General features: G+C 48.0%; 1 protein-coding gene across 7 annotated transcripts in view; it reads right to left on the reverse strand.

Moving 5' to 3' along the window:
* Window positions 1–25066, reverse strand: part of Rgs6 (regulator of G protein signaling 6) — a 531193-nt gene that overhangs the window by 35459 nt on the left and 470668 nt on the right. For all 7 annotated transcript variants that reach the window (XM_075947415.1, XM_075947418.1, XM_075947412.1 and 4 more), the window contains exons 14-15: window positions 18341–18466; window positions 9916–10102 (exon numbers count right to left, since the gene is read on the reverse strand). In XM_075947415.1, the coding sequence (XP_075803530.1) occupies window positions 9916–10102; window positions 18341–18466 (313 nt within the window). The remainder of the gene's footprint in view (window positions 1–9915; window positions 10103–18340; window positions 18467–25066) is intronic.

A 25066-nucleotide genomic window follows, 5' to 3' on the forward strand; every position in this document is an offset into this window, starting at 1 on the left:
AGGGACAGCAAGTGGACAAAGCTCTTGGCAGTGACCTCTGCTGATTTATGAAGGGTTCTGGTGTGTTTTCCCTGCTCTGCCGACAACTGGTCCTAAGGAAAATGTGTATCTACCTCCGCAAAGTGTGAGAGAGCCATTGGCGACTCAGCCAGATCCTGGGTGCGGAAACAGGGGCTGGAGAGAAAGAAATCTGCTCCTTTCTTCTTTGCCTCTTCTTGCCTTCTGTCTGGCCCTCACTTCCCTCTTTGTTCCCTCCACCTCCCTCACTCTATTAGGGAGATGAGGATTGACTCCATGGCCATGCCTTCCCCCAGGGTCACCCTGAAGGGAAGACAAAAATGGCTCCATCTGTCTTAAGAAACCAGTGCTTTAGGACCTGAACTGCACGGGTGTGTTAGCCACACACTTCCCAGTGCTGGAAAGGACGCAACATCCTCTGATGAACCGCATCCCCTTCATTTTCCCTCCCTGGGCCCTCTGCTTGCCAGGAGGATGGCTGAGGTCAGTAAGAGTCTAGGAAAGATGTAGGAGCCGGGGTGAGCAAGTGAACCACGCTGTCTCTGGACCACACCTGCTCCAAATCAATATTTCGCTGTCCTGGCCTTCATTTGGAAATGTCCTCTTTTTAGACAAAACACTGAACCTCTGGTGAGACGGCTGTGTGTTTGTGGAGGGGGGGGGGCGGCACTCACATGAATGTCTGAGGCCCTGGGCTGCAAGCATGCGGGAGCAGCTGACCCTCTTAAGAATATCGGTATGGGTCTTCCTGGGCTGTGGGCTCCTAAGAGAGCACAGACCTCATCTTCCAGCTTTAGAACACCTTGCTGAAGTGGGAGCCACTCAGCAGGGACGTGCATGGCGGCCAAGAGCCCTCCTTGTGATTTTTCGAGTGTCCTATTTTTCTTTCTGCAGGTGTCTGTGCCTCACGGTGGCCCTCCATTCCTACGTTTCCTGGTGTAATAGCCATGCTTGGGGAGCTGTCAGGTCCCTTCAAGAAAAATGAGGGGCAGAATGGGATGTGGAGGGGGGGGCAAAGGAGAGGGAACTGGGCCCCGAGCCAGAGGCTTGGATTCAAGTCCCCACTTGGCCGGTTTTTAGTCCTGCCAATCACACCTTCGGAGCAGAAATAGAAGGAAAGGCACTACAAAATGATTATACATGTCAAGTAATAATGATAACCTTGTGTTATGATTGTGTGTGTGAGAGGCGGTGAGGATGAGACAGAAGGGAGAAGATTACAGAGAGAAGAAATGGTTTGGAGCAAAGAGGACCAGGGAACAGAGTTCAGCTGCACTTGGTGCTGCCGATCTGAAATAGTAGTGAAATAGCCCCATTTTACAGACAAGGCTGCTGAAATTACACCAGGCGGGATGCCTCGTTCACTGTTGGCAGAGAACATCTGAACCCAGAGGCCACGCTCCTCCCACCTTGGCATGCTTGTTTTCAAGGCTTTTTCCTCTCCACTGGTTGTAGCCTAAAGGGAACCAGTGTCCCTTGGCTGAGATACAGTGTGCCCTTCTGTGCGTAGGGGCAGGGGTGGTGGAGCATCCTCCCCAAGTCTTCAGTCTGGGCCAGTCTAATGCTAGGCATTGCCCCTTCTCACCATTCCCTGCTGAGAGCCTTCCTCCACCACCACCACCACCATTGTTAGCAATGGAAATGGCAAAGACCCAGGCTCTGGTGTCTCAGAGAAGAGCAGATCCCAAGCAACTTGCCTTGGACACATACGTCTGGGTCTTTGAGCCTCTTCTTTCTAGAGACTCTTAGCCAAAGAGTCTTTAGCCAAAGATCTTTAAGTCTTGGGCATGGTCAGCTGAATCCTAAGGAAAATGAAATTCTTTCAAGACAGGTCTTACAGGACAGACCACATGGAGGTATATCATCACAGCTCAGTGTCTACTCAGCGAGCAAAGAGAACAGGAGGAGCCAAGCGACACGGATCGCAATGAGCAAAGACTAATCAGGCCAGCTCGGCGATTGGCTGCTTTTTGCTGCACTGGGGACTGAACCCTAGCCCTTCCACATACTTTATAGGCACATTCTCTACCCGTAAGCTACGTTCATAGGCCCAGGGATGCCTCTCTGGATGACTGTTTTAGGGATCTTAAACGAGAAGACTCCATCTGGATTTCTTGGACTTTCTAAGAAGACAGGGTGGGGGGAGGGAGACAGTAGGAGGTGGTGGTTGTTTCTGTATAAGGGGTCATTTGAAAGTCATATATGAATGTGACAAAAATGATCCCTTGCGTTTATCCTGCATGGTATCTCACAGATACAACTTAACTGGCCCAAGGCACAGGATTTTAACGCTGTTCTATCTCTACTCTGCGATAAGGGCAACAAAGACAGCTTCAAATATCCCCTCCCTCCTCCCACATATTGACATGGAAGCCTGTTTTTCCTTCCCTCTTCAAGGGTTTGGTACTAAAAAATCTCTGCTCAGAATTAGCAACACAGAAACTCCAGAGTTTAATTCTCTGATCCCTTCTCTCCAGGAACTCCTGGTAATAAACAGAATCGGCTCACAAACAACTGATTTGCTCTTTGCAGACTCATCCCTCCCTCTGCTGCTCGTCACCCTAAAATAACACCACCCACAGAATCCAGTGAGTAACCTCTGAAGCAAGCCGTGATGGGATTCCCTAGTGATTGTACACGGTGGACCGGGATGTGTTCTCTAACAGAGCGTGTGCACCAGAAAACAGGCTCACAACACCACTACCATAAGGATGGACAGATTTCCCCAGGCTCAGAGGACTGCTTAGGACAAATGTGAACCCTTACTCCCCTATTACACTTTGGCTTTCAAACAAAGCAAAGACTAGATCACCTTGCATTCCTCCACCAAACTGATCTTCAACATCTAAGTTCACATACTCACGGACACTTTCAGCAAGAGGCTTCCTGTCTGCTCATGATGGGGGTGGATTTGATGGTGTCTGTTTATCACTCAGACCTCATCCTGGTCTTGAAGTCTTCGGCTAGTCCATGAATGAAGAATGTGGACTTCAGAGAGTTCTGGTCACGTAGATTGAGGGCTGTTTCCAGGAAGGGACCTGCCTATACAGCTGCAGATTTCCAGTGCCTCCAACATCTGGCACATAGTGACTATTCCAAGTTTTGCTGAATGTAAAATTAGACACCTAATTTAGCTGGTCCTTATTGATCACTACGGCTGTTCCTCAAGGCTCTTTGAAGTTGAAAGCTAAGTAACAAATTGCCCTCCTCCCCTTTACCATGGTAGACACAACTAAGAGTCCATGACTCAAGGACATTGGTTGGTTTGTCTGCTTGTTTGTGGGGGCAGGGTCTTGCTATGGATCCCTGGATGCTCTGGAACTTGCTATGTTTATTAGAGTCAGACTTGAAGCGGTTTCCTTGCCTCTGATGACAAGCAGGAGCCACTATGACCAGCAAGACATCCGCTTCTGGACTACTTGAACCCCCACACAGAGTGCAGTTAGGCACTTACAAAAGGCAAAGAAAGCGGATTCTTGCTTCCATCAAAGGTCCAGACACTCCAGGTGCAGGGTGGGGATGGAAGTCTCAGAACTAACATAGGTCAGGGAGGCAGTGGAGCCGGGACAGTTAAGAAGGCAGGGTGGGGATGTACACGCCATAAAGCCAATGAGGGAGGTTACTCTGCTTAATTCAACTGCCAGTCCGTTTGAAGGACAGGTTTCCAATCCAACCCGATCTCAGTGACCTGTTTGCTCTGTTTGTGAAGAATGATGGGTGGCGAGGTAAGCTCTGTCTCACAGTGACGAGCCACTCAGACCCCCTGTTTCCTGTGTAATTCCATCACGGAGGTCACCCCACACAGGTCAAGGCTTTCCAACTCAATGGAGGATGGATGGTCACAAAATCAATAGATGGAGAATAGACAAATGATCGAATGACCTAGAAACACAGTCCTTGGACCATCCTTGGTTTCTCTGAGGCTTTAAAAACAAGCCACACAGCCACCAGGCTGGTCACTGGACTCCTAATGCCTTTCAGAGCCCACAGGGGCTCACAAGACAAATGCACTCTGGGGACATTTGTTAGGGGCCTATACTTCCCCTGACTTCTCGCCCCCTAAACCTGCTAGTGAGGCATTTAGGTTAATAGCAATCCCCAAGCTTCAGATCTCTGTCCAGCCCCAGCCTTTGGATTGCAACCATTTGTTTTACCCTCTCCAGTGCTTTCTGGGATGAGTAGTTTAGGGTGAACATGTTCAAGTACTGTCTCAGGACACTCAAGGACCTCCACAGTTTGCTTTCTTTGTTTTATTAAAACAGAGGGTCATTATATAGCCCAAGCTAGGCTAGAACTCACTATGTAGCCAGGCTGGCTTTGAACCCATTGCAGTCTTTGTGCCTCGAACTCCCGAGTGCTGGGGCATGAGCTATTACTATGTCCAGCCTGTATTTGCAAGAACAGTCTTATTGATAGAATTACTTTGCTTTATTTTGAGACAGTGTTTTATGATGGAGCCTCTCTCCCTTTCCCCCCAGTTCTTTGTGTAGCCTGAGCTGGGCTTGAACTCACAGAGAACCACCTGTCTCTACTTCCTGAGTGTTGGGATTAAAGGAATGTGCAGCCATGCCGGTTCTGGTGGTGCAGGCTGGTAGGATTTGCTAAAGAAGGCAGAAGCAGGTGGATCTGGAATTCGAGGTCAGACTACACATTTTAAACCAGGCTGTGGTGGTGCACACCTTTAATCCCAACACCCGGGAAGCAGAGGCAGGTGCAGGCGGATTTCTGTGAGTTCGAGGCCAGCCTGGTCTACAAGAGCTCATTCCAGGACAGGCACCAAGGCTACAGAGAAACCTTGTCTCATGGGAGTGGAGCCCCCTGCTGGGGTTGGGGTTCTTAGGAAGCAAAGAGACCAAAGAGCCTTCTCTGCTTGCACATAATGACACAGCATGAAGGCAGCTGTCCAGGAGACGGGACAGAGTCAGCACCAAGAAACACACAAACACTTCAATCTCCCAGTTAGCTAAGGACCGAGATGAGCAAAAGTCCCGTAAGTCACCCAGTCTGACACTGAGTCCCGGCAGCCTGAGCAGATCCAACACAGTGAAGTACAGGTGTCTCCTTCACGATGGCGGATGGCTCTGAGGGATAATTTGATTTATAGTTTTTCAACTTCAAAGTTGTGTAAGAGCTACATGGATCTCATATAAACTATATGCTGAGCTTTGATCTTCTCCCGGGCTGGCTAGGTGGCAAGTAGCCCCTCCTAACGCTGGGGAGCAATGGCAGAAACTATAGCACAGCTCAGCCACAGGAGCCCCAGGGAGAAAAACTGAATGTATATGTTCTCCAGTGTTGTCCGTGCCTCCACGGCGCTCAACCAGACACTGGGTCAGTGGATGCATTAAATGAATCTTTTGAATTAATGATATTTCCAGCTTAACCATGAATGAACTGAAGTGTAACACAGAGTAAATCAAGGGACATCTGGATACTGAGAGAAGGGTTATCTCTCTGTGCTTACATATGAAAATATCTGAAATTTTGACAAATGTGTCTGGCATAAAAGATCAAAACACATTAATGACATTAGGAAAATAAAGTAGTAAATGCTTTCACTTCATTTCGGTGGACCAGTCACTGCGGTCACCTGTCTCTTTTTATTTTGCCACCTCTCACCCGAGGTAGAAGTTCTGCTATATCTCTGCTCTGTGGGAGGGAAGGAAGACTTAGGGGATTTAGGTGTCTTAGTTACTGTTTCTGTTGCTGTGGTAAAACACTGTGACTGAAATAACTTGGGCAGGAAAGGGTTTTCTTCACCTTACAACTCCCAGGTCACACCCCATCACTGAAGGGAGCCAGGGCAGGAACTCAAGGCAGGAATCTGGAGGTGGGAAATGAAGCCCACACAATGGAGCTGTGTGACTTACTGGTCTACTTCCTCATCTACCCCAGGATCATCTGCCTCTGATGATCCCACCCACAACGGGCTAGGTCCTCCCACATCAATCATGATTTAAAAAAGAAAAAAAAGCTCCACAGGTCTTTCTGGTAGGGTGTTTTCTCACTTGCGGCTCCCTCTTCCCAATGATTCCAGCTTGTGTCAAGTTGGCATAAAACTAAGTAGGGCATTAGGTGGCATTCCCTAAGTCAGGCTGCCAGGGAGACTGTATATTTGTATGTGGAAACACACTTACGGAGCAACAGGGAAGAGGCTAGGAATGAGAACTGGCATAGGAAGGGAGATTTATTTGAATTTATAGTAGTTAGGTCTTGATACATCTTCCTGTCTAAGTCTACTTCACAGGCTCGCCTTGGACATAACACATTTGAAAAACCACATAGAATTGTACTAGTGAAGACTGGATATTCAATATCTTACCAAGGCACAATGTATTTATTATTTTTCAAGTTCTCTCATCAAATCTCCTTTGAATAAAGAAGAGCCCAAGCATCCAGGAGGGAAAGACTGGTTGAGCAATCAAACTACGGCTCCTCCATACCAAGGAAAGAGCCAGGCAGTGATGGCCTTGTCTGGCCCCCAGACTGCTCTGTGCAAATGTAGCAGGAAGCAGATGAGCAGTTACACATCATCTGTGGGGTCCTTGAGGGCCAGACTCTGAGCAGAGGAGGGAGGGAAGGAGGTAAGCAGGGAGAGCTTGAGGAGAAGCCCTCTGCAATTCTAAATCCCAATGAAAATGTCAGCATGAATTCATAATCTCTCTTTCTGCACACACACACACACACGTGTGAGGTGGTGGGGGCTGGTCTCAAACTCTGACCTAGCTCCCTGTCTCAGTCAGTCTCCCAATTGCTGGAAGTACACTTATGCCCAGCTGAACATATCCTTATTGCAGATTACAATATATATCCTAGCTCTGTCCACTAAAAATACAGAGAAAAGATCAACAACTTAGCACCCATGAGCACTAAGTGTCCACAATGTGACCCCTAGGAACCATTTGCCACTAAGAAGAACTGGGTGTCCTTTGAGACAAGGCTTTCTCCAGGCCTAGGACAGTGCACAGAACTGTGGAGGCATCATGCTATTTGGATGACATTAAAGACTAATGGGGTCACATCAGAAGGAATCAACTGGCTAGAGATTCTAAAACCCAGCATCAATAAAAAAAAATTTGGTAAAATAGATTATAAAACATATCAAAAGTGTTTAAATTCATGAGTTTAAAAGACATTGAAAACAAACAAAACTCCAGTCAGCCACCAAATGAAGATGATACCAAGCCACTCATTTTGTTTGAAACTAGCAACGAAGAGAAAGAATCAAATATTCCACTCTTCTTACATGAACGGTGATACTAACTAGTTAATTAACTAGGAGCTGAGAGGACTGCCTCCTTTTGGAAGCCGTGCAGCTCATCGACAAGAAGAGAAAGATAATGAGAACATCACCATTTCACAACCCTAATTAACTTCAGCAACAAACACCCAAAGTGGCTGAAATCACATATACACATACACAAAGTGGCTAAAAATCACACACACACACACACACACACACACACACACACACACACGAGACATTATTGCATTCCTCCTGAGAAGGCAGCACAATAAACTCCACAAAAGTCAAAGCTAAATCCAGTTAAATATAAAACTCAAACACCCAATTGATAGGAAATATTGGGTGACAGAGAAACGTGTGTAACATGCAGGCAGAAAGATCCAGGTGGGAACCCTTCATAGGATGAAACATCCAACTTTGTCCAATATGCACAGGGATGGGAGGAGAGAGGGAGAGAAAGAGAAAGATGAAATATAGTTAAAGAACACCCTTGTTGGTCTACAGTACTGTGCAGCCCTTGTGTGGAATCTGATTTTTAAATGGTGTTTTAGAAATCATGTATGGGACTATTAAAAGTTCATACACTTGTCTGCTGTGAGATAATGCTCTTGTCCCCTGTAAAGATTTGTCACTTGTATTGGTTTAATAAAATGCTGATTGGCCAGTAGCCAGGCAGGAGGTATAGGCAGGGCAACCAGACTAGAAGAATTCTGGGAACGGGAAAGGCAGAGACACAGTCGCCAGCCAGATGTAGAGGAAGCAGGATGAGAATGTCTTACTGAGAAAAGGTACCAAGCCATGTGGCTAAACAAAGATAAGAATTATGGGTTGATTTAAGTTGTAAGAGCTAGTTAATAATAAGTCTGAGCTAATTGGCCAAACAGTTTATAATTAATATAAGTCTTTGCGTGTTTCTTTGGGACTGAATGACTGTGGGACCAGGTAGGAGAGAAACTTCCGTCAACACTTGCCTGCTGGCATAAAGGAGTTATTGACATTTTATTAAATTGTGGTAATGGTAGTGTGGTAACGTTAAAGGAAAAAAGGACATTTCCCCCTCCAAGCAGTCGGGTAACATGCAGGTGGGAACACAGTTCAAAGGAGGTCACGTACTGATGACCATTGAGGTTGGATGAAGGCTCATAAAGGTTTGTGTTTCTGCTCATTGCCGGCTTTGTGTTCAAGAGTTCCCATGAGAAAAATGCTAAAGAAAACCCTTCCTCTGTGGTGCTTGGAGTGATACCCAGACTGGGAGCATCATGGCTTGACATCAGCATCTCTTTCTGAAGTTTTGACCTTATAACCTCACAATGGCTTCCGTGTTTCAGGCCATGTGTGCAGGGGGTTCCCAGAGAATTTCTCCATCCCCCTCCTTTCTGAGTCACACCAGTATTGTCCCCGAGAGCATACACATATACACAACTGTGCTGGGGGAAGAGCCCTCATGATTTCAGGATTTAACTCCAGAGCTACAAAGAGCCCAAGGGCCTCCTGATGTTGCAGGGAGGAAACTGAGTGTTTGGTACCAAATCTGCCCAGCACAAGCAATCCGTGGGTTCAGGATGGAGGAGAGAAAGGGCACGTGACAGCTGTTTTCAGCCCGAGCTCTCGAGCAAATGACAAGGGACACTGGACATAGCCTCATGCCATTGTTTGCAGTGGTGTAACTGCATAGACGATTGTCATTGGCAGGGCAAGCCTCCTGCATTCTCTGCCTACAGCATCAGTGAGCATCCTGACTGAGCCCTGCAGAGTTGAGTCCCTCCTGTGGTCATCGTTCGACCCCAGAGCCTTCTCCTTTGGGGTCTTCTCACACTGCTAAAATGGCCTATTTATTTGTCACCCGGCCCTGGGCCTTGCTGAGGACAAGTGTTTTTCATCTGTTCTTTGTGGTGTCTCTCACCATTCTCCAGGGCCTGGAATATGGAGCTGCTAGGAATCTACTAACTGGATGGGTTGGTCACCATGGAAGCAGTGCAATGGGAGCATTGCAGCTGGACAGGGTTGGGTTTGACTCTTGATCCAACCAGCTCACGATTCCTACTTTACTGATGTCGCATTGCTTTGAATCTACTCCTGACCTTGTATAAGAGTTTAGATTTTGTACAACATTCCCCCTCACCCCGAAAAGATAAAGCAAATAAAAATGGTTCCACAACACATAGTGGTTTGACTTACAATGCCTTGACTTTACAATGGTGCATAAGCAATGGGCACTCAGTAGAAGCTCTGCTTCAGATCTGGATCTTTCTCTGACTACTGCTGTTTGGTGTGATCCTCTTTCTAGATTCTAGGAAGTGAGTGAGCAGAAGCTCCCAGTCAGCCTGTGCTCCTGAGGGAAAGAGCTGGTCCCTCACAGGGTTCTGTATGCTAAACTGGGAGGCCCTACTGAGTACATTTTAAAAGGCTGCTTCAACTCATGACAGGTTTACCAGGATGCAGTCCCCGCTAGCATTCTAAGTTGAAGAATGGCAACGTTCTGTTACATTTTCCCCATGTACTTTTCTGGAATAGCCTTGACTAGTGGACTTATTCATAGGAAAAGCTGATATTCTAACTAGCTATAAAACCTCTGACTTGTATCAAAAGGTCGGGCTGTGAAGTGGTTAAGGAATGCCTTATGAAACGATGATTTGGGTCACTGAGCAAACCTGGGCGTCTTCAAATGTGTATCTGCCTCCGTCTTTGACATTCTGACTGGTTCTCTCATAGCTGTGGGAATCCAGGTTGATGGCACTCGGGGCACCTGGAGCTAGAAACTCTTGCCAGATTTCTTCCACCCTCTTGGCCACGTCCTGTAAAGGCTGCTTCTTGAGGTCTTGGACAGCCAGCCAGAACCTGGAGTGAAATCAGAAACATGGTCAGTTCTATTCAGACTCTGCTAGGGATGGCCCCAGAGCTCACGGGCATCCCCATGCCTGCCTCGATGCCACATGGGAGTTCCTTGGGGACTGCGCAAAGGGCAGGGTGTATTGTTGAGGACAGAAAAAAGACACACTTGAGAAGGTGAGCTTCCAGAGACCACAAGAAGTTCTTTACCCTCTGCCTCTATAGAGAAATTTCAACCCAGCACAACAGCCTCTCAGGCTAGGGAATTCCTGTTTCACGTGGAAGGGCTGTCTTGTAGAACATTAAGCAGCCACTTACTCCCAGTTCACCAGACATCACCAGCATCCCTTAAGCTGCAGCAACTAACTAGCAAGTATCTCTGGATATTACCAAAGTTCCTGAGAAGTACAAATTCTTCCAGGTTGAAAATCAACTGCTTTCCATTCAGGTTCCTATATAATGTGTGTTCCTTGTCAAATCTGGCTGGGGTCATTTGGGGGCATCAAAATAAGGAAAGGGAGCCTGGAGAGGTGGCTATGCAGTTAAAAGCACTCACTGCTCTTACAGTTCCCAGCATCCACAGCTCACAACTGCCTGTCACTCTAGTTCTAGGGATCCTGTTCCTCCTCTGGCCTCCACAGGTATGTGTGATGCACATACAGATAAATAAAATTAATAAAATAAAACTTTAAAAGGGGGCATGCCACAAAAAGCAGGCAGAACCTTGGAATTATAAAAGATATTTGGTTTGGAATGAATCATCCAATCATGTTAGAGAGGAACAAATTCACATTAGTACTGAACACGGTGCTGGGAACTAAGTAGGTATTCAGTACTGAACACGGTTTTGGGCACTTAGTAGGCATTCCATCAACAGTTTGGAGAGGGTTTGTCTGAAACATAGCTGAAGGGACATCTCTACCAAAAATTCTCTAGGGAGTGTGAGAGAAAAATATCTCCCTCTCCGCACTTCCCATCACCACGCCATCACTCCTCAGCGTCTGTCTGGAAGCAGCTAATGACAAGCCCCACATGAGCATTGTTCTGCAAAGAGCTGCAGTCGCCAGAGCCAAAGCAGCTCCCAGGCCCTGAGGATGATCCCAGGGCATCCTATCACAGGGACCCAGCGCTGGGTAGCTCATTCTCCCCTGCAAAGGGGCCAGGCCAGTGTCCCCAGCGAGGTACTGCAGGCTCCATGTTGTATGAGTTGCACAGCCACAAGTAATAGAACAAACACTTTTGTCAACGAATGGAGAGGATGAACATAGATGGACCAAAAGGTAGAAAGGACATTCAATCTGCCATAGAATTTAATCCAGAGTAAGATGTACTTGTTTTTTGTTACTAGTATTATTATTTTTAAGGGTTAGCACGTTTTCCTGCTGCTCAGGGAAATGTTATTGAAGTCAAATGTGTGGCCCAAAGGCGCCACCCAGCGGCAGACTGAAAGACTGCAGCCCCAATTTCCATAAGGAACATTTTTGGGTTCGCGTGCTTGTTTTTAGATCGTCGATCTCATGTAATAATCTCTGGGTCTCTCTTCTTTTCGAGACAGTGTTTCTCTGTGTAGCTAGCTCTAGAGCTAAAGAAACCTCTTCTCCTTGAGCCTGAAGGTCAAAGAGGGAAGCGAAGATGAGAACATCCCTCTGTCTGGAGAACAGGGAACTCGGTTCTGTTCTCAGCCTGGCTGTGCTGCTGTCTGGAATTGTCCCTTCCCAGGTAGTCTTTCATCAGCTAGGAAATGGGTACAAAGTGGACGAAAGGGGTGCAGCAAAATTCTGAACAATTTCCCAGCCAGACTTAACCCCCTGGGTGTGGGCTAAGGAACAGCCAAGTGGCGGGCCAGTCAACAGCTCCCAAATCAAGCGTTTAGAATTTCAACTTTCTCCAGCGGTCGGTCCAGCAGTGGTCTGGGAAGACACTGCCAGGCCTCTCGCTAATGTTCCATATCATTCCCCACCACTCAATGCCCGTCCTCCTTGGAGCTCATGTCCTTCTGGCCTCCGGGGAGATGAGTCCACAGAGCTTTATGGTACCTACTGGCCAATGCAGAGCAGGGAGTGGCCTCTGGGCCAAGGCACTGGCTATGGACAGCCTTCGGGGTCCCCTGTGGGGCCTCAGTGACTTCTCACACACCTAGATCGTAAGCCGGTAATGTTTTATTTTTTTGTCTGCCTCCTCCATCCATGTGACCTGCGAGGTCACATTCTGCCATCTCTGTCCCTTGCTAGTCTAGTCTGCTATATGGGAGCCAGGGAGAAAGACATGGGAAAGCCCTGGGATCTCTGAAGTGTCTAATCTCTGCAGGCTCCCAGTGCTTCCAGGGAGCTTCAGGGTCCCTTTACAGAATGACCTAAGGGGCACTGCTCTGCGCATCCTTAGTCTGCGTGCACAGGGGCAGAGTGGATGTCAGAGCAAATTTCAGAATCAAACTGATTCATCTTTACATAAAAACCAAACAAAACAAAAACAAAAGGTTTCTTCCTTCAATTAAAGCTAAGAATTTTTGTTTTAAAAGCACAAGGAAAAACAGCGGGCATGTCATGGGAGAGGGGAAAGTGAGGTGGGGAGGAGAGAAGGGGGGAGGGGAGGGCACAGAGTGTGCGAGAGTGACATTCCCTCGACGGCTTTCTCTTCCTGTGTACAGTGGACTCAGCCTGGCCTTCAGTCTGCCTTGGAGATGACCTACCTCGTCCCTCCTAGGTGACAGCAAAAATACTGTCACAGCAGCGTCCTGACATCTCGGGTGTATTTACCATCTTGGCTTGGAGGAACCTCTGTGGCGATTAGAAATTCAGAACAGGCTGTCATCTGTGTGTGCCTGTCTTCCCGCTCCAATGGTCTGAGCTGAACTGGGAGCTCAAGCCAACTCTCCCATCCCCACTGTCACCAAAAGAGCCACAAAAAGCTCTCTGCATATCCTCTTGTGGATGGGTGACCCACTGAGGACAGAGAAATGGCCGCTCTTATCAAAAGCCTACAGGTACCGTTCCTTCCAGGAAGCGGTTAGGCGTCAAATGCCAGCAGCTGCATCAGAGGCAACCATCCTGCACTAAGCCTTCGGCTGAAAGCAGGAAGCCTTAGAGACTGTCAGGGAACAGGGGCTCCAGAGTGTGTAGAGACCACCTGGGCTGCCTCTCCCTGACACTGCCAATTGTCAGAGCGGCAGCCAGAGGCAGCCCTGTGCTGGCCTTTGATCTGCGCTAACGACTTAGAAAAGAACGCAGAGGAGAAAACTGGCCTAGAGGGTCCCCTGTACTAGGATGAAGCCTTTGGGGTCCGCGGAACTGGTGGGGGGGTGTCCAGAGATGCTTTGCCTGCCTCCTTTCTCCCTGGATGCTGACAAACAATGGGGTCTTCTCCTCCAGACTGATTAGCACAGGTGAAACCATGAGCCATCGACCATTTCCCATACCATCAGGAGGTCTTCACAGCGCTGCACTTAGGGCCTCACCTGTCTTTTTCACAAACCAGAATGGTCAGAGCCTACAAAACAAGCTCGGGGCTGGTTCCCAGAGCAAAGTGAACTCCTTGGCAGAAGGAAGTGTTGCTGTGCCCTCTGCTGGCCATTGGGTGACTCAGAACAATGGACAAAACTAGATTTTTGTCCCGTCTGTGATGCTCAGGTACCCATAGGTACCACCCTAGCTGAGCTCTGCACTGGACAGGAGCCACACTGCTGCCGATGGCCACAGCCTCGCTGGAGTCACCTGGCTCTGTTTTGTCATGTGTTTGGTTACTCTGGGACCCTTCCGGGGCATTCCCAGGGCTTGGGGGCAACTGCCGAAGCTAAAGCTGGAGCCAGAACTCTGGAGGCAAAACCTGGCAGGCCCCTGTGCTTGCTTTTAATTGCTTCTCCCTTCCGCTGACACCGTATGGAAGTAGGGTCATCAATCTGCAGGTTCGAGGAACAACTCTGCTCTCTCAGGAGATGTTACAGCTCATAAAAAATGTAGGGGGACGCTCTTTGTTGCCGGCTTTGATTTTTAACTCATGCCCTGCTGTACGGCAGAAGGTGTCGAGCCAGGGAGGACAAAGGTTTGGACAGGAGGATGGAGATGGAGCAGGGGCAAAGGGCACTGTCTCCATTTGGGGGAAAATTCACAAACTAGAAAAAAGGATAAAGTCAGCTCTGTAGTGCTTGCTGTGGGACTGTGATGCCTTCATTCTGTTCTCCAAAATACCACACACACTCCTTAGGCAGCTCGGGCGTGGGCTTGCCTTGGTGGTTAGAAGAAGAGGTGAGCAGCCTCCGATGTAGGCTGTTACAGCAAAGCATGTCTTGCTGGCTCTGTCCCCTCTTATGTCCCTGGAGATGACAACCCTCAGTCATCTCACAGACTCACCTAGACAAACATGACCAGAAGTGGGGCTGAGTAAGGAGCCCACTGCACGGCATGGGGACCTGAGTTCAAATCCCCAGCACCCAGGAATGGCCAGGTGTGACAGTGTGTACACATGTACTCCTAATGCTGGGGGTGCAGAGACAGGAGGATACCAGGGTTTGCTGGCTAGCCAGCCTACCAAATCAATGAGCCACCATTCAAAGTGGAGAGTGCTCAAGAAAGACATTTGGTGTCTGCCTCTGGTTTCTGTACACTTGCTCATGCACACCCATGTGAATACACGTGTATGCATTCACTCATCTGTATGAACATTTAAATACACCCCATACACACACACACACACACACACACACACACATACACACTTTCCTGGAAAGGTCTAGGCGGCACTTTGGAGCCATCTCTTCCTTATTCTGAAGCTCTGATGTAAATTCCACCAATTGGCTGCTTTGCTGGCGTTCCATGCGCTGTGCCTGGTTAGTCTGAATGAAACGTTCCTTCTACTAGAGAGACTCGAGAGATCCCAGAAGACAGAAGCAGAATGGCACTTTGCAATATGCTCCGCCCCCAGCCTTTCCCTTCCCTCCTTCCACTTTGATTCCAGGAGCCGGGGCTCATGAAGGGACAACCCAGCAAGGACCAATGCAACAAATGACCAGGAGCCTCACACTGTGCATCTTCCTCAGCTCCCAGGAGCCACCGTGCACACGGACTGTGACAGGCGTGTACCTGGCCAGCCATGCATGGCTACTATGGAGAAGGGGCAGAGTCAGATTAACCCTGAGCCCTCGGGACCTGGGTCCTGGGAGGGCTTAGCCACGGTCTGTGGCTGAAGGAATGAACAGAGGGCAGGGAAAGCAGCTATTTTGTGATAAGGGACCAAAGGGTCTTGAGGTTGCGTGACTTAGAGCTGAACTTTCCTCCCTGTGTCCAATTACGCTGAATATCATCAGGATGGAACTGGGGCCTCTGGAGAGAATTTCAGAAGCTCCTGGGCTGTACCTTCTCGCTCTGCTGTTCTATTTCCTTTATCCTCCTTGCTGTCATGGATCAGAGGGGACCTTCTTTAAGTCCGGATTTATGCATGCATGCTGGGGGCTGGCGGATTCACACGCGTGCATGCACATTCTTCCACCCAAGATTAAATGCAGCCCTCCTGGCACCCAGCGAGCTGCTGGCAGAGGTACAAATGAAATGGCAGAAGGGAGGGAGCACCTGCCAGGGACACACTTCTCTGTGCACTTGGGACTCTGGATAGTTCCCGGCTTTAGTCTGATTGCAAAAGCGGCCCTGGCTACACAGCGGCTTTTGACGATAGAGCCCCCAGACGGGGCAAGGAGCAGCCTATGGTCACTCTTTTTACTGTCTTGAATATTTTAGGTAGCAGAGGGTTCTTAAGTCTACTTGCGGGCTGAGAAACCAGCAAAGGACACAGTCCGTATCTTTCCACTTTGGTGCCCAAACGCAATGGGGATTGGAGGGTAAGAAAGACCTATGAGGACCCAGCGGGAGACGGAGCCTGGGATGATGGCACTGAGAGATCAGCTGGGACCGTCCAGCCCGCTTCGTACATAGCCTGGGGAGGCTAGCCTCCGTGTTACCCCGGTGAAGAGGATTGGAAGTCATGGCTTCTGTTACAAATACCCGGTCAGGAACCAAAGCAAACCCCTGAGCTGTGGTTAGAATAGTCTAAGAAGTACGGTGAAAGAGCTGTTGGACCATAACCTGAAAGCGAGCTCACCTCGACTGGTTCATTGTAGGCACAGGTCTGATGGGAAAGGACACACCATTGGTACCTACCTCATCCCAGGACTCTATAGCCTGGGATAGTCATATTATCGCTTGGTGAGAGTTAATCTTGATTTATGACTTTCTACTTGGTTGGCTTGGGAAGAGTCTGGATTATTAGTCAAGATCTGGGGGTGTCTGTCGATACATTTCCAGAGAGGATTAACTTGGGGAAGATGCAGCCTGGATGTGGGCAGCAACTGCCCCCCCTAGGCGGAGGGCAAGGATGTGATGATAGAAAGTGGCCGGGGGTGGGGAGGTGTCCACAGTGCAGCTTCTCTCTCTGCTTCCTGGCCACCCATGTGTCTGCTCTGTCTCATACTCTCCACTGCCATCCATTGAAATCTCCGTAATCAGGAGCCAGAATAAATCACTGAGATGGAAACAGTCTGCCTAACAGACACCCCATGGCTAATTCAGTGTCCTGCCTCAGAATATACTTCCTTTTCTTGGTCTCATGGCGTCTTGTGAGTTCTTGAAAGTCAAGCTTATGACATCCATTCCTCCCTCCTTTGAATACTTCCAAAATGGCTTTAGAGGCTACAATTATTTGTATATAATTAATAACTTACAATTTCTTATGCATTTTCCCAGAACCTACAAGGTTGTTTCTGGGGAGAAATCACATAACTCGACTGTCTTGCATCCCTTAGTAGACCCTGGTGAGGCTTGCTGTAGCACAGGTTTGCCATAGATATCACCCGATTGGTGACACGGATTTTACCCATTATTATAAGAGAACACTGCCCTGTGCCAACAGCACATGCTCGGATTTAATTTCAAAAATTCAAAAAGTAGTAAAAGTCTATTTCAGCAGGTAGCATTTGAACATGGAAATTAACTTACCATGTAAAAGAGAACCTGATGTAAATGGGGCGGGGCTTGAAGTAGTGGCGGTGGTGGATCTCAGCTGGGAAGTCACCAGTTGACCGAGACCGCTAATCTTGGGTGTCGACATAATTGCTCGTGGAATCAAAACAGAAGCTACCAGGCACTCCTATGAGGCATTTTCTTATTCAAATTATTTGAAGTGGGGGAAGACCCCCCCTAATGTGGGTGGCACCTTCTGGTGGCAGCCCAGATAAGGGGACGAAGGGAGACTGTGATGCCTGCATGCTTGCCCTCACTCTTGTTAACAGCCACATCTACTCTGTTGCTGTGGCATTCCTTCACCCATATTAAAATCAAGTTCTTTGGGATTCTGATGTCGACCAAAGACCAGCGGCTCTCCAGGAATCCTCCAGTCCCTCAGGGCCAAACTGGGACATCCTGTCTCATGGACTGAGTAACTACTGATTCTCAGCCTCTCCAGTGTGTGAGAGTCATGGTGAACCACCCAGACCACATCCTGAAAGCGCGTCTCATTCTGTTGACCCCGCACAAGACAATCGCCAAGGGGCCTCACCTAGTGACACACCTGATCACGTTCCCACGAGTCACCTGGCTCCGTATCTGACACAGCAGAGGACTGAATAACGCCTCAGTTTCTCGTTTTCTGTGACCAAGAGCTTCTTTGTTTTTTACTTACCCCGCTCTTCCACATCAGTTCTCATTTTTCTGAACGTTTTCTTTTTTCTCCTACTAAATGTAATTATTTGTCCATTTCCGTTATAAGGTATTAGTTATTGGCCTACAGAAACAATCAGGTCTTCTCAGTGACATCAGCTGATCCACGGAGTCACCGCATGGAGGTGACAGAATTCTTTTCAAGGGGAAAGCATGTGCTTTTATTAGCTTGTACAGTCACATCTCTACACACCACAGACTGGGCTTGCTAAAGTTCTGAGTTGAGCCCATTGATGTCCTCCTCTCCGTTTAACCTTCAAGGGGCCATGAACACCCAGGGCCAACATTTTGGAGAAGGGGTGCTCTGAGCTGCCCCCTCACTCTGAAATTCCACACTTCCATAGTGTTACTTGAATGGGGCAATCAAAGCCATTTGACTATTTAACCCCATCAAAAGCCTTCACCCCAACCTGAGCTAGATAAGCTCTTATTTGGATTTGAACCCCAAGTGATGTTTTATTGAGAGAGGGAGGTGGAAAGGCCAATTATGCAAATTTACACACACACACACACACACACGAGTATGCAATTCAAACGTTTGAGTTACCTGAGATTTTCTGAACTGAATTCCGACTCCAGGAATCGAAGGAACTGGTCCCGCCCCACCTGGTCCTTCAGTATCTCGTCAAAAGAGAAGCCCCATCGTTTTACCCGCTGCTGGCTGGGCTCTTTGCTTTGGGATTGGAAGAGAAGGTTTGAAAAAAAATGATTAGTATCAAACAAAAGCCACTGTCATATTCTCCCTGATAAATCTGTGTTGACACTACACGTCAAGGAGAACCATGTCAGGAGGAAGTGACAGATACCACAAAACCCACGCTAATCCCACATGTATGCTTTTATACACCAATGGTGCCAGGTGGTGAAGAGTTCCTGAAAAGAGGCAGGGGAAGAGGCCATGTCTGGCGAGGCTCACCAAAGTGCACAGCGAGTGAATGCTGACTATAGGAAATCTATCCCCACCACCGATGGGGCCTCCCTGGACCACTCCCATCAGGTACAGAGCCAGCTTTCAACTCTATCCTTTTCGTACTTTTCCTGTTACCCAGGATATCTCCTGAATTCAACCCTTTGTCTAAGAAACTAGCTCCCCATCTTCTGTTTCTTCTTCAATATCTAAAAGAGAGGTCAGCCTCTGATTGGAGTTGGGTGATACACTGGTTATAAATGAGTGAATTAAACCAGAATAAACCCCATTCAACTTGCTCGGAAACAGCAAGCTGCCTTTGCTGATTGCTTTGGCCACGGAGCAGTGTTTGCCGTGTACTAAGCATTTAAAGCATTTTACATCTACCTGCCAATAGGCTGAGTCCTTAAAGCTGCTCTGTGAAGTACACTAGGACTGTTTCCATTCCCAAGACAGGGAGGCCGAGGTCTAGTTATCAGTTGTCTCGGCCTCATATCTGGCAAGTGATGGAGTCAAGAATCCAATGTGGTTGTGCGGCTCCATAGCACAGCCTTCAGCTTGCTTGGCAATCTCAACGCCACGGGGAAGAAGTGAATTGGCATCCTCCTCTGGTGCTGAACCAGTACAACAACTCCTTCAGATTCTCTCCTCCCATCTGAAGTCCCTGGGCTGACTTTTCAGGAGACAATAGCTCCTACTTCACAAGTCACAAGCTGGAACCTCCTCTCCCCTCCCCACCCGCATCCAGATTCAAAGTGTGCTCTAAAGACCAAGCAGAACCACAGGCCACATCCAGAGGTGCTGAACCAGAGGCTCCAGCTTCTCAAGGATCCCCAGAGACTTAGTCACAGTCACACTTGGGGACTGCTGGTGTAGACAGAGCTTTTTCCTTTTAGAGACAGATAGGCCCTTGATAGTCCCTAACCATCAGTATATGAGACCATGGGTTTTGCTTATTATAGAGTTGGCATAGCCTCCATATTTCTGCTAGAAGAAAACCGGAGCATTAAAGTGCTTAAAAAGCAAGTAATTGGCAGCCTGAGCAGGAGGGGCCATTTTATAGTCGTGCCGTGCATGCTTGGAGCCACCATTCTCACACGCACTAGTGTGACGGAGGACCTGATGGGAAATTTACAATTTAAAAAATTAAAGTTTAAACTAGTCATCTGTGACTAGTTGACATGGCTATGTGGCTACGGTACTGGATATATGGCTTAGGTGTAAGCCATCAAACCAGTGTCTTCTATTTCTAGGGCAGTGGCCAATAGACTATATGAGGGGTTCAGGGAGGCTTTGCATTTTCAGGGATAGCTTAGTAGGGTCATGGTAGAAGGCCAGGCAATGAGAAATTCCTCCACAAATGATCTCTTGCAAAGTATCAGGCTGGGCTTTTCACAATAAGACACGACAGCGGATCCTGGATTCTATTGGAAACAAACCACATAATTTAAAAAAAAAATGGTAACTTTCCAAGGGTTTGAAAGTACTGCTTGTGGGAACAGTCCCCTGGAGTTGAAACTATCAGCAAATTTAAGTTCCTGAGAACTGCAGGAATAGTCTTCCTCCAGGGTCATGCTCTGACCTGGGACAGAGATGTAATCTGCTCCTCACCAGGCAGTGATTCAAGGTTCTGCAGATGGGCCGGTGCTAGCTGTATCCTTGTCAAAGGCTTGAACTTCTCCCAGCATGGTGGACAATTTCAAAGACTTAAGAGCAGATGTTTAGAAGCTACTGGAACTCTGTATGGCTGCCTCTCAGGGTGTCACTTTGCTTTGCCAAATAAGGCATCAAGACCCATGCATATGAAAACAAATGTCTTCTCTTGATATAGGATCAGCATGTGCACACAAGAAGGGAGGCCACCAATGGGGCCATGATTGGAAATTAACTGCTTTAAGAAGGAGCTTGAGGGAGCTGGAGAGATGGCCCAGTTGTTGCTCTTGTAAGGGGACCAGGGTTCAGTTCCCAGCACCAGTTTGGTGGTTCACAACAATCTGTAACTCCAGTTCCAGGGTATTCAGTGCCCTCTTCTGGTCTCCATGGGCACCGGGCAAGCACATGACACACATACATACATACAGGCAAAATACTCAGATGCAAAAAATAAGTAAATCTAATTTTTAAAAGGAGCGTAAGAGTTCTGCCCCAATAGCTGCATATTGGCAACTCAGCTCTGCCTCTTGGCTAGTCAGCTTGGCTGGGGGTAGATTCCTTCACCCAAGTAGAATGAACCAGGCATGATGTAGTCATTGATACACAATAGAAAGGGAGCCTTAAACCTTCCCCATGGAGGGGAGAAGTGACTTACCACAATTCTACAGGCCACACCAGTTTCCTGAGCTCCCGTCCTTCGGTTAATGTTACCACCAAAACTACTTCCTTTAGGCCTCCCTATGACACCTTTTTGATAATGAGTAAATTAGTGAATTCTTCCTGGCTGTGGTCTAGTGACTTGATTGACTGCTCCTCAGTGCTAAGTTTTGGTTATTTGTTATTTTCTTTAGTGAAAGCTGACTTCTCAGAATCTCCAACAGATGGCGTTCACCATGCTTTCAGACAGAAGCCTATCATCAACCCCTCCCCCCCCGCCCTGATTATACCTTTTCTTGTTCTTAGACTTTTGGATCTATTATCTTATCTGAGATTGAGAGGGGATCCGGAAACAATTCCCCGTTATTTTATATTACATCTTATACTGATTTGCCCATTATTGGGCTGTTGTCCCTCACTGGACTCTCGCATCTACCCTGCGGCAGACACAATATGTTCTTCATTTTTGCAGAGTCCAAACATTTCCTCTCATGTCCTCATGACTGGAGCTCAAAAGTAAGTCAGCCTGGAGTTCCCTGAGCCCAGAAGAAGTCTAAAGTCCAGTGAGAAGGACATCTCCAGAGCATCCTATATGGCCACACATATAACATGAGCACACAATATCTGGGAAGATAGGAAACATGGATGATTTCCAAGGCCTTGAGCAGAGGTTACCTCTCCTGGCAGCTAGCATACTTAGTATTCCCACTTTTGAAAAGACCTTTGTTACTGGCTACTAGAATTTCCCTGGTTTCTAATCTTGGCCTGCCTCTTCTCCCTCCGCTCATTTCCCCCACCCCTACCCTTTGTTTTCCTCTCTCAGAGACAGAAAACAGACTCCTCTCACTTTCTCCCTGGACACAGCCTAACCCTCTGCTTTGTTGCATGAGTCTGCCAAAGCCTTGCCCACAGGACTTGATTTGTGCCCCCAAGTGGCTGGATGTCCTTTGCCAAGCAAGGAGGAATTCTGGTGCCAGGTGGTAAGACAGCAGGTTTTATTGACTTTGTTAGATTTGTATCCAGAGGATTTCTTACTCGGAGCACAGTGCAAAGTAGATCTCAATCCACATAGGCTGGATTAGGTGAAACAGGAAAAACTGATTCTTGGTTATTTTCTTGGTCATCTTTGGACTTTACTGTACAGACAGGGACCGTCACCAGGCTGAAGGGTGACGTCAGCACTGATCCTGCGCTCTGCACTTCTGACAGTTCTGCAAGCCTCTGAGTACAGGCATTCTGCCAGGAGAAGAATTAGGGCTTCATTTTCACCTATGTCTACAGAGCTCCATTTGTTTGCATAGATAAGACTCTGTGGCTCTATCTTTTCATAGGTTAGATATTAGCTTAGCATAGAAGCTTGAACAATCACAGCAGAACTAAGTCACCCATTATAGGCAGGTGGTACTGCGTGGAGGACAGAATACTGCATAGTTTGACATACATTAAGTAGCAAGGTGGCTTGATCTCTTTTTCTCAAAAGATCACATGCTTCGTTATACAGTTAGGGACAGGTGAGAAAATTCATTTTATCATAGTGAATTAGCTTTGGGCCCTTACCTTTCTTCTTTTGCCAACTATCAGCGAAACGACCAAAGGAGAAATAACTTATTCACCTACTGTCCACCCAATCTATACTTTTGAGAGGCAGTTGTGTACCAGTTAGAAGACTAGAAGCTAAAGCGAATCACGGATCCTCTTTAGAAGTGATGTGTGTGTGTGTGTGTGTGTGTGTGTGTGCGTGTGTGTGTGTGTCTGTGTGAGACACAGCAGCTGGAGGAGTGGGACAGCCACACCATCGTGCTGGGTGGTCAGCACGCTTGGGAAGACCCGAGTGAGAAGGAAAGCTAGCTCAGAGGGACAGGTGGCTCAGAAAGACTGGACAGGCAAGGCCCTGAAGCTCAGTAAAATGGGTTTTGTTTGTTGTTTTTGTTTTCAACTTTTATCGTAATATCAGGTGGACGGTAAGGCCCAGGCAGTTCAGGGAGGTTTGAGACAAATGAATGAGGCTTGTAGCCAAGCTGGTGGAGGACTGTCTACAACTACAGCAGGGCGGTGGGAGGGAACAGCTGGAGGAGGACAGTCTACAGCAGGGCGGTGGGAGGAACAGCTGGAGGAGCACAGTCTACAGCAGGGCGGTGGGAGGGAACAGCTGGAGGAGGACAGTCTACAGCAGGGCGGTGGGAGGGAACAGCTGGAGGAGCACAGTCTACAGCAGGGCGGTGGGAGGGAACAGCTGGAGGAGGACAGTCTATAACTACAGCAGGGCCGTGGGAGGGAACAGCTGGAGGAGGACAGTCTACAGCAGGGCGGTGGGAGGAACAGCTGGAGGAGCACAGTCTACAGCAGGGCGGTGGGAGGAACAGCTGGAGGAGGACAGTCTACAGCAGGGCGGTGGGAGGGAACAGCTGGAGGAGCACAGTCTACAGCAGGGCCGTGGGAGGGAACAGCTGAAGGCCTTGACTCTCTGAGCAGCAGGACTTCAAGAGAGCAGTGGGGTAGGCCTTAGACAGCAGCACACGAAAGAAATCCTGAGATACACAACAGGTTCTTCATAATGGAAGCAGCTTGCTAAAAAAGGGGTATGTGTGTCTGTGTGTGTGTGCATGCGTGTGTATGTTGTGTGTGTGTTGGAGAGAGGCTGACCAGATTCTGATAAAAACAATGAGACCAGAACATAGTGCCACAGTGATGAGACCATAAAGAGAAAACCAAAAAAAGCAAAAAACCCAAAACCAAAACAAACAACAACAACAATAACACAAAACCAGTACGAAACAAAACCAAAAACCAAAAAACCATTTGAGCAATGGAGAGAGTTCCTACAGAAGAGTGTGTGTGTATGTGTATGTGTGTGTGTGTGAGAGAGAGAGAATTAAAATAATAAATTAAAACACTTTAGAAATATGAATTAAGTGTACCTATACAGTTAAAAACAAGAGAGAGACTAGCATGGAAAAATCCAGAAACGGTAATTAAAACAATTAGGACTAGGAGGAGAATGAGGAGAAAAAAAAAGACAACCTGAGTTAATGAAACTTTTAAATTCTTGGATCAGAATGGAAGAGACAGTCCCTGTGTAGTGGTTTGAATAAGGAATATTTCCCATAGTCTCAGGCATTTGTACACTTGGTCCCCAATTGGTGGTGTTCTCTGAGGAGACTTAGGATGCCCTAAGGCCTTGCTGGAGGAAGTATACCATTGGAGGCAGGCCTTGAGAGCTTAAGCCTTGCCCCTTCCCAGGTTTCACTCTGCTTCCTGCTTGGGGTTCAACTAAGTGAACTCCCGGCTTGCCAGCTCCAGCCACGGTGCCTGCTGCCCGTGCCTGCTGCCCGTGCCTGCTGCCCGTGCCTGCTGCCCGTCCCTGCTGCCCGTGCCTGCTGCCCGTCCCTGCTGCCCGTGCCTACTGCCCGTGCCTGCTGCCCGTCCCTGCTGCCCGTGCCTACTGCCCGTGCCTGCTGCCCGTGCCTACTGCCCGTGCCTGCTGCCCGTGCCTGCTGCCCGTGCCTGCTGCCCGTGCCTGCTGCCCGTGCCTGCTGCTCGTCCCTGCTGCCCGTCCCTGCTGCCCGTGCCTGCCACGTTTCCAGCATGGTGATGGAATGCTAACCCTGTGGAATCACAGCCCAAATCAACCGTCCCTTCCAGGTAGCCTGGTCAGGGTGTTTTATCACAGCAACAGAAAGTGACAAGTCACGGTGTCATCAGAGACAGAGTTTCAAAAGTAGACGTCTGTTTGCACGCTGTTCGTTCTCGCAATGTGAATAGAAATGTAAATTCAGACTGTTGGTTTAAAGTCCATCACGCTAACATACATCTGGGGTTGAGTGCGGGGTGGAAAGGCAGAGGGACGCTTGTGCTTTCAATTACACACATGCACACATGCCCTGTTATAAATTAGTGATCCTTTTAAACTAAAAAATAAAAGTAAAATGTAATTATGGTTCAACTAGAAACTACAATCTGAAGAGGCAAAGCAAAAGTTGATTAGAAAATCAAAAGTCGGGGAAGAGGAAAAGAAATATAAAAAAAGAAGGGAGGAACTGGGGAAAAAGCCAAAGC

Source organism: Microtus pennsylvanicus, chromosome 14, assembly GCF_037038515.1.
Source record: "Microtus pennsylvanicus isolate mMicPen1 chromosome 14, mMicPen1.hap1, whole genome shotgun sequence".
Classification (NCBI taxonomy): domain Eukaryota; kingdom Metazoa; phylum Chordata; class Mammalia; order Rodentia; family Cricetidae; genus Microtus; species Microtus pennsylvanicus.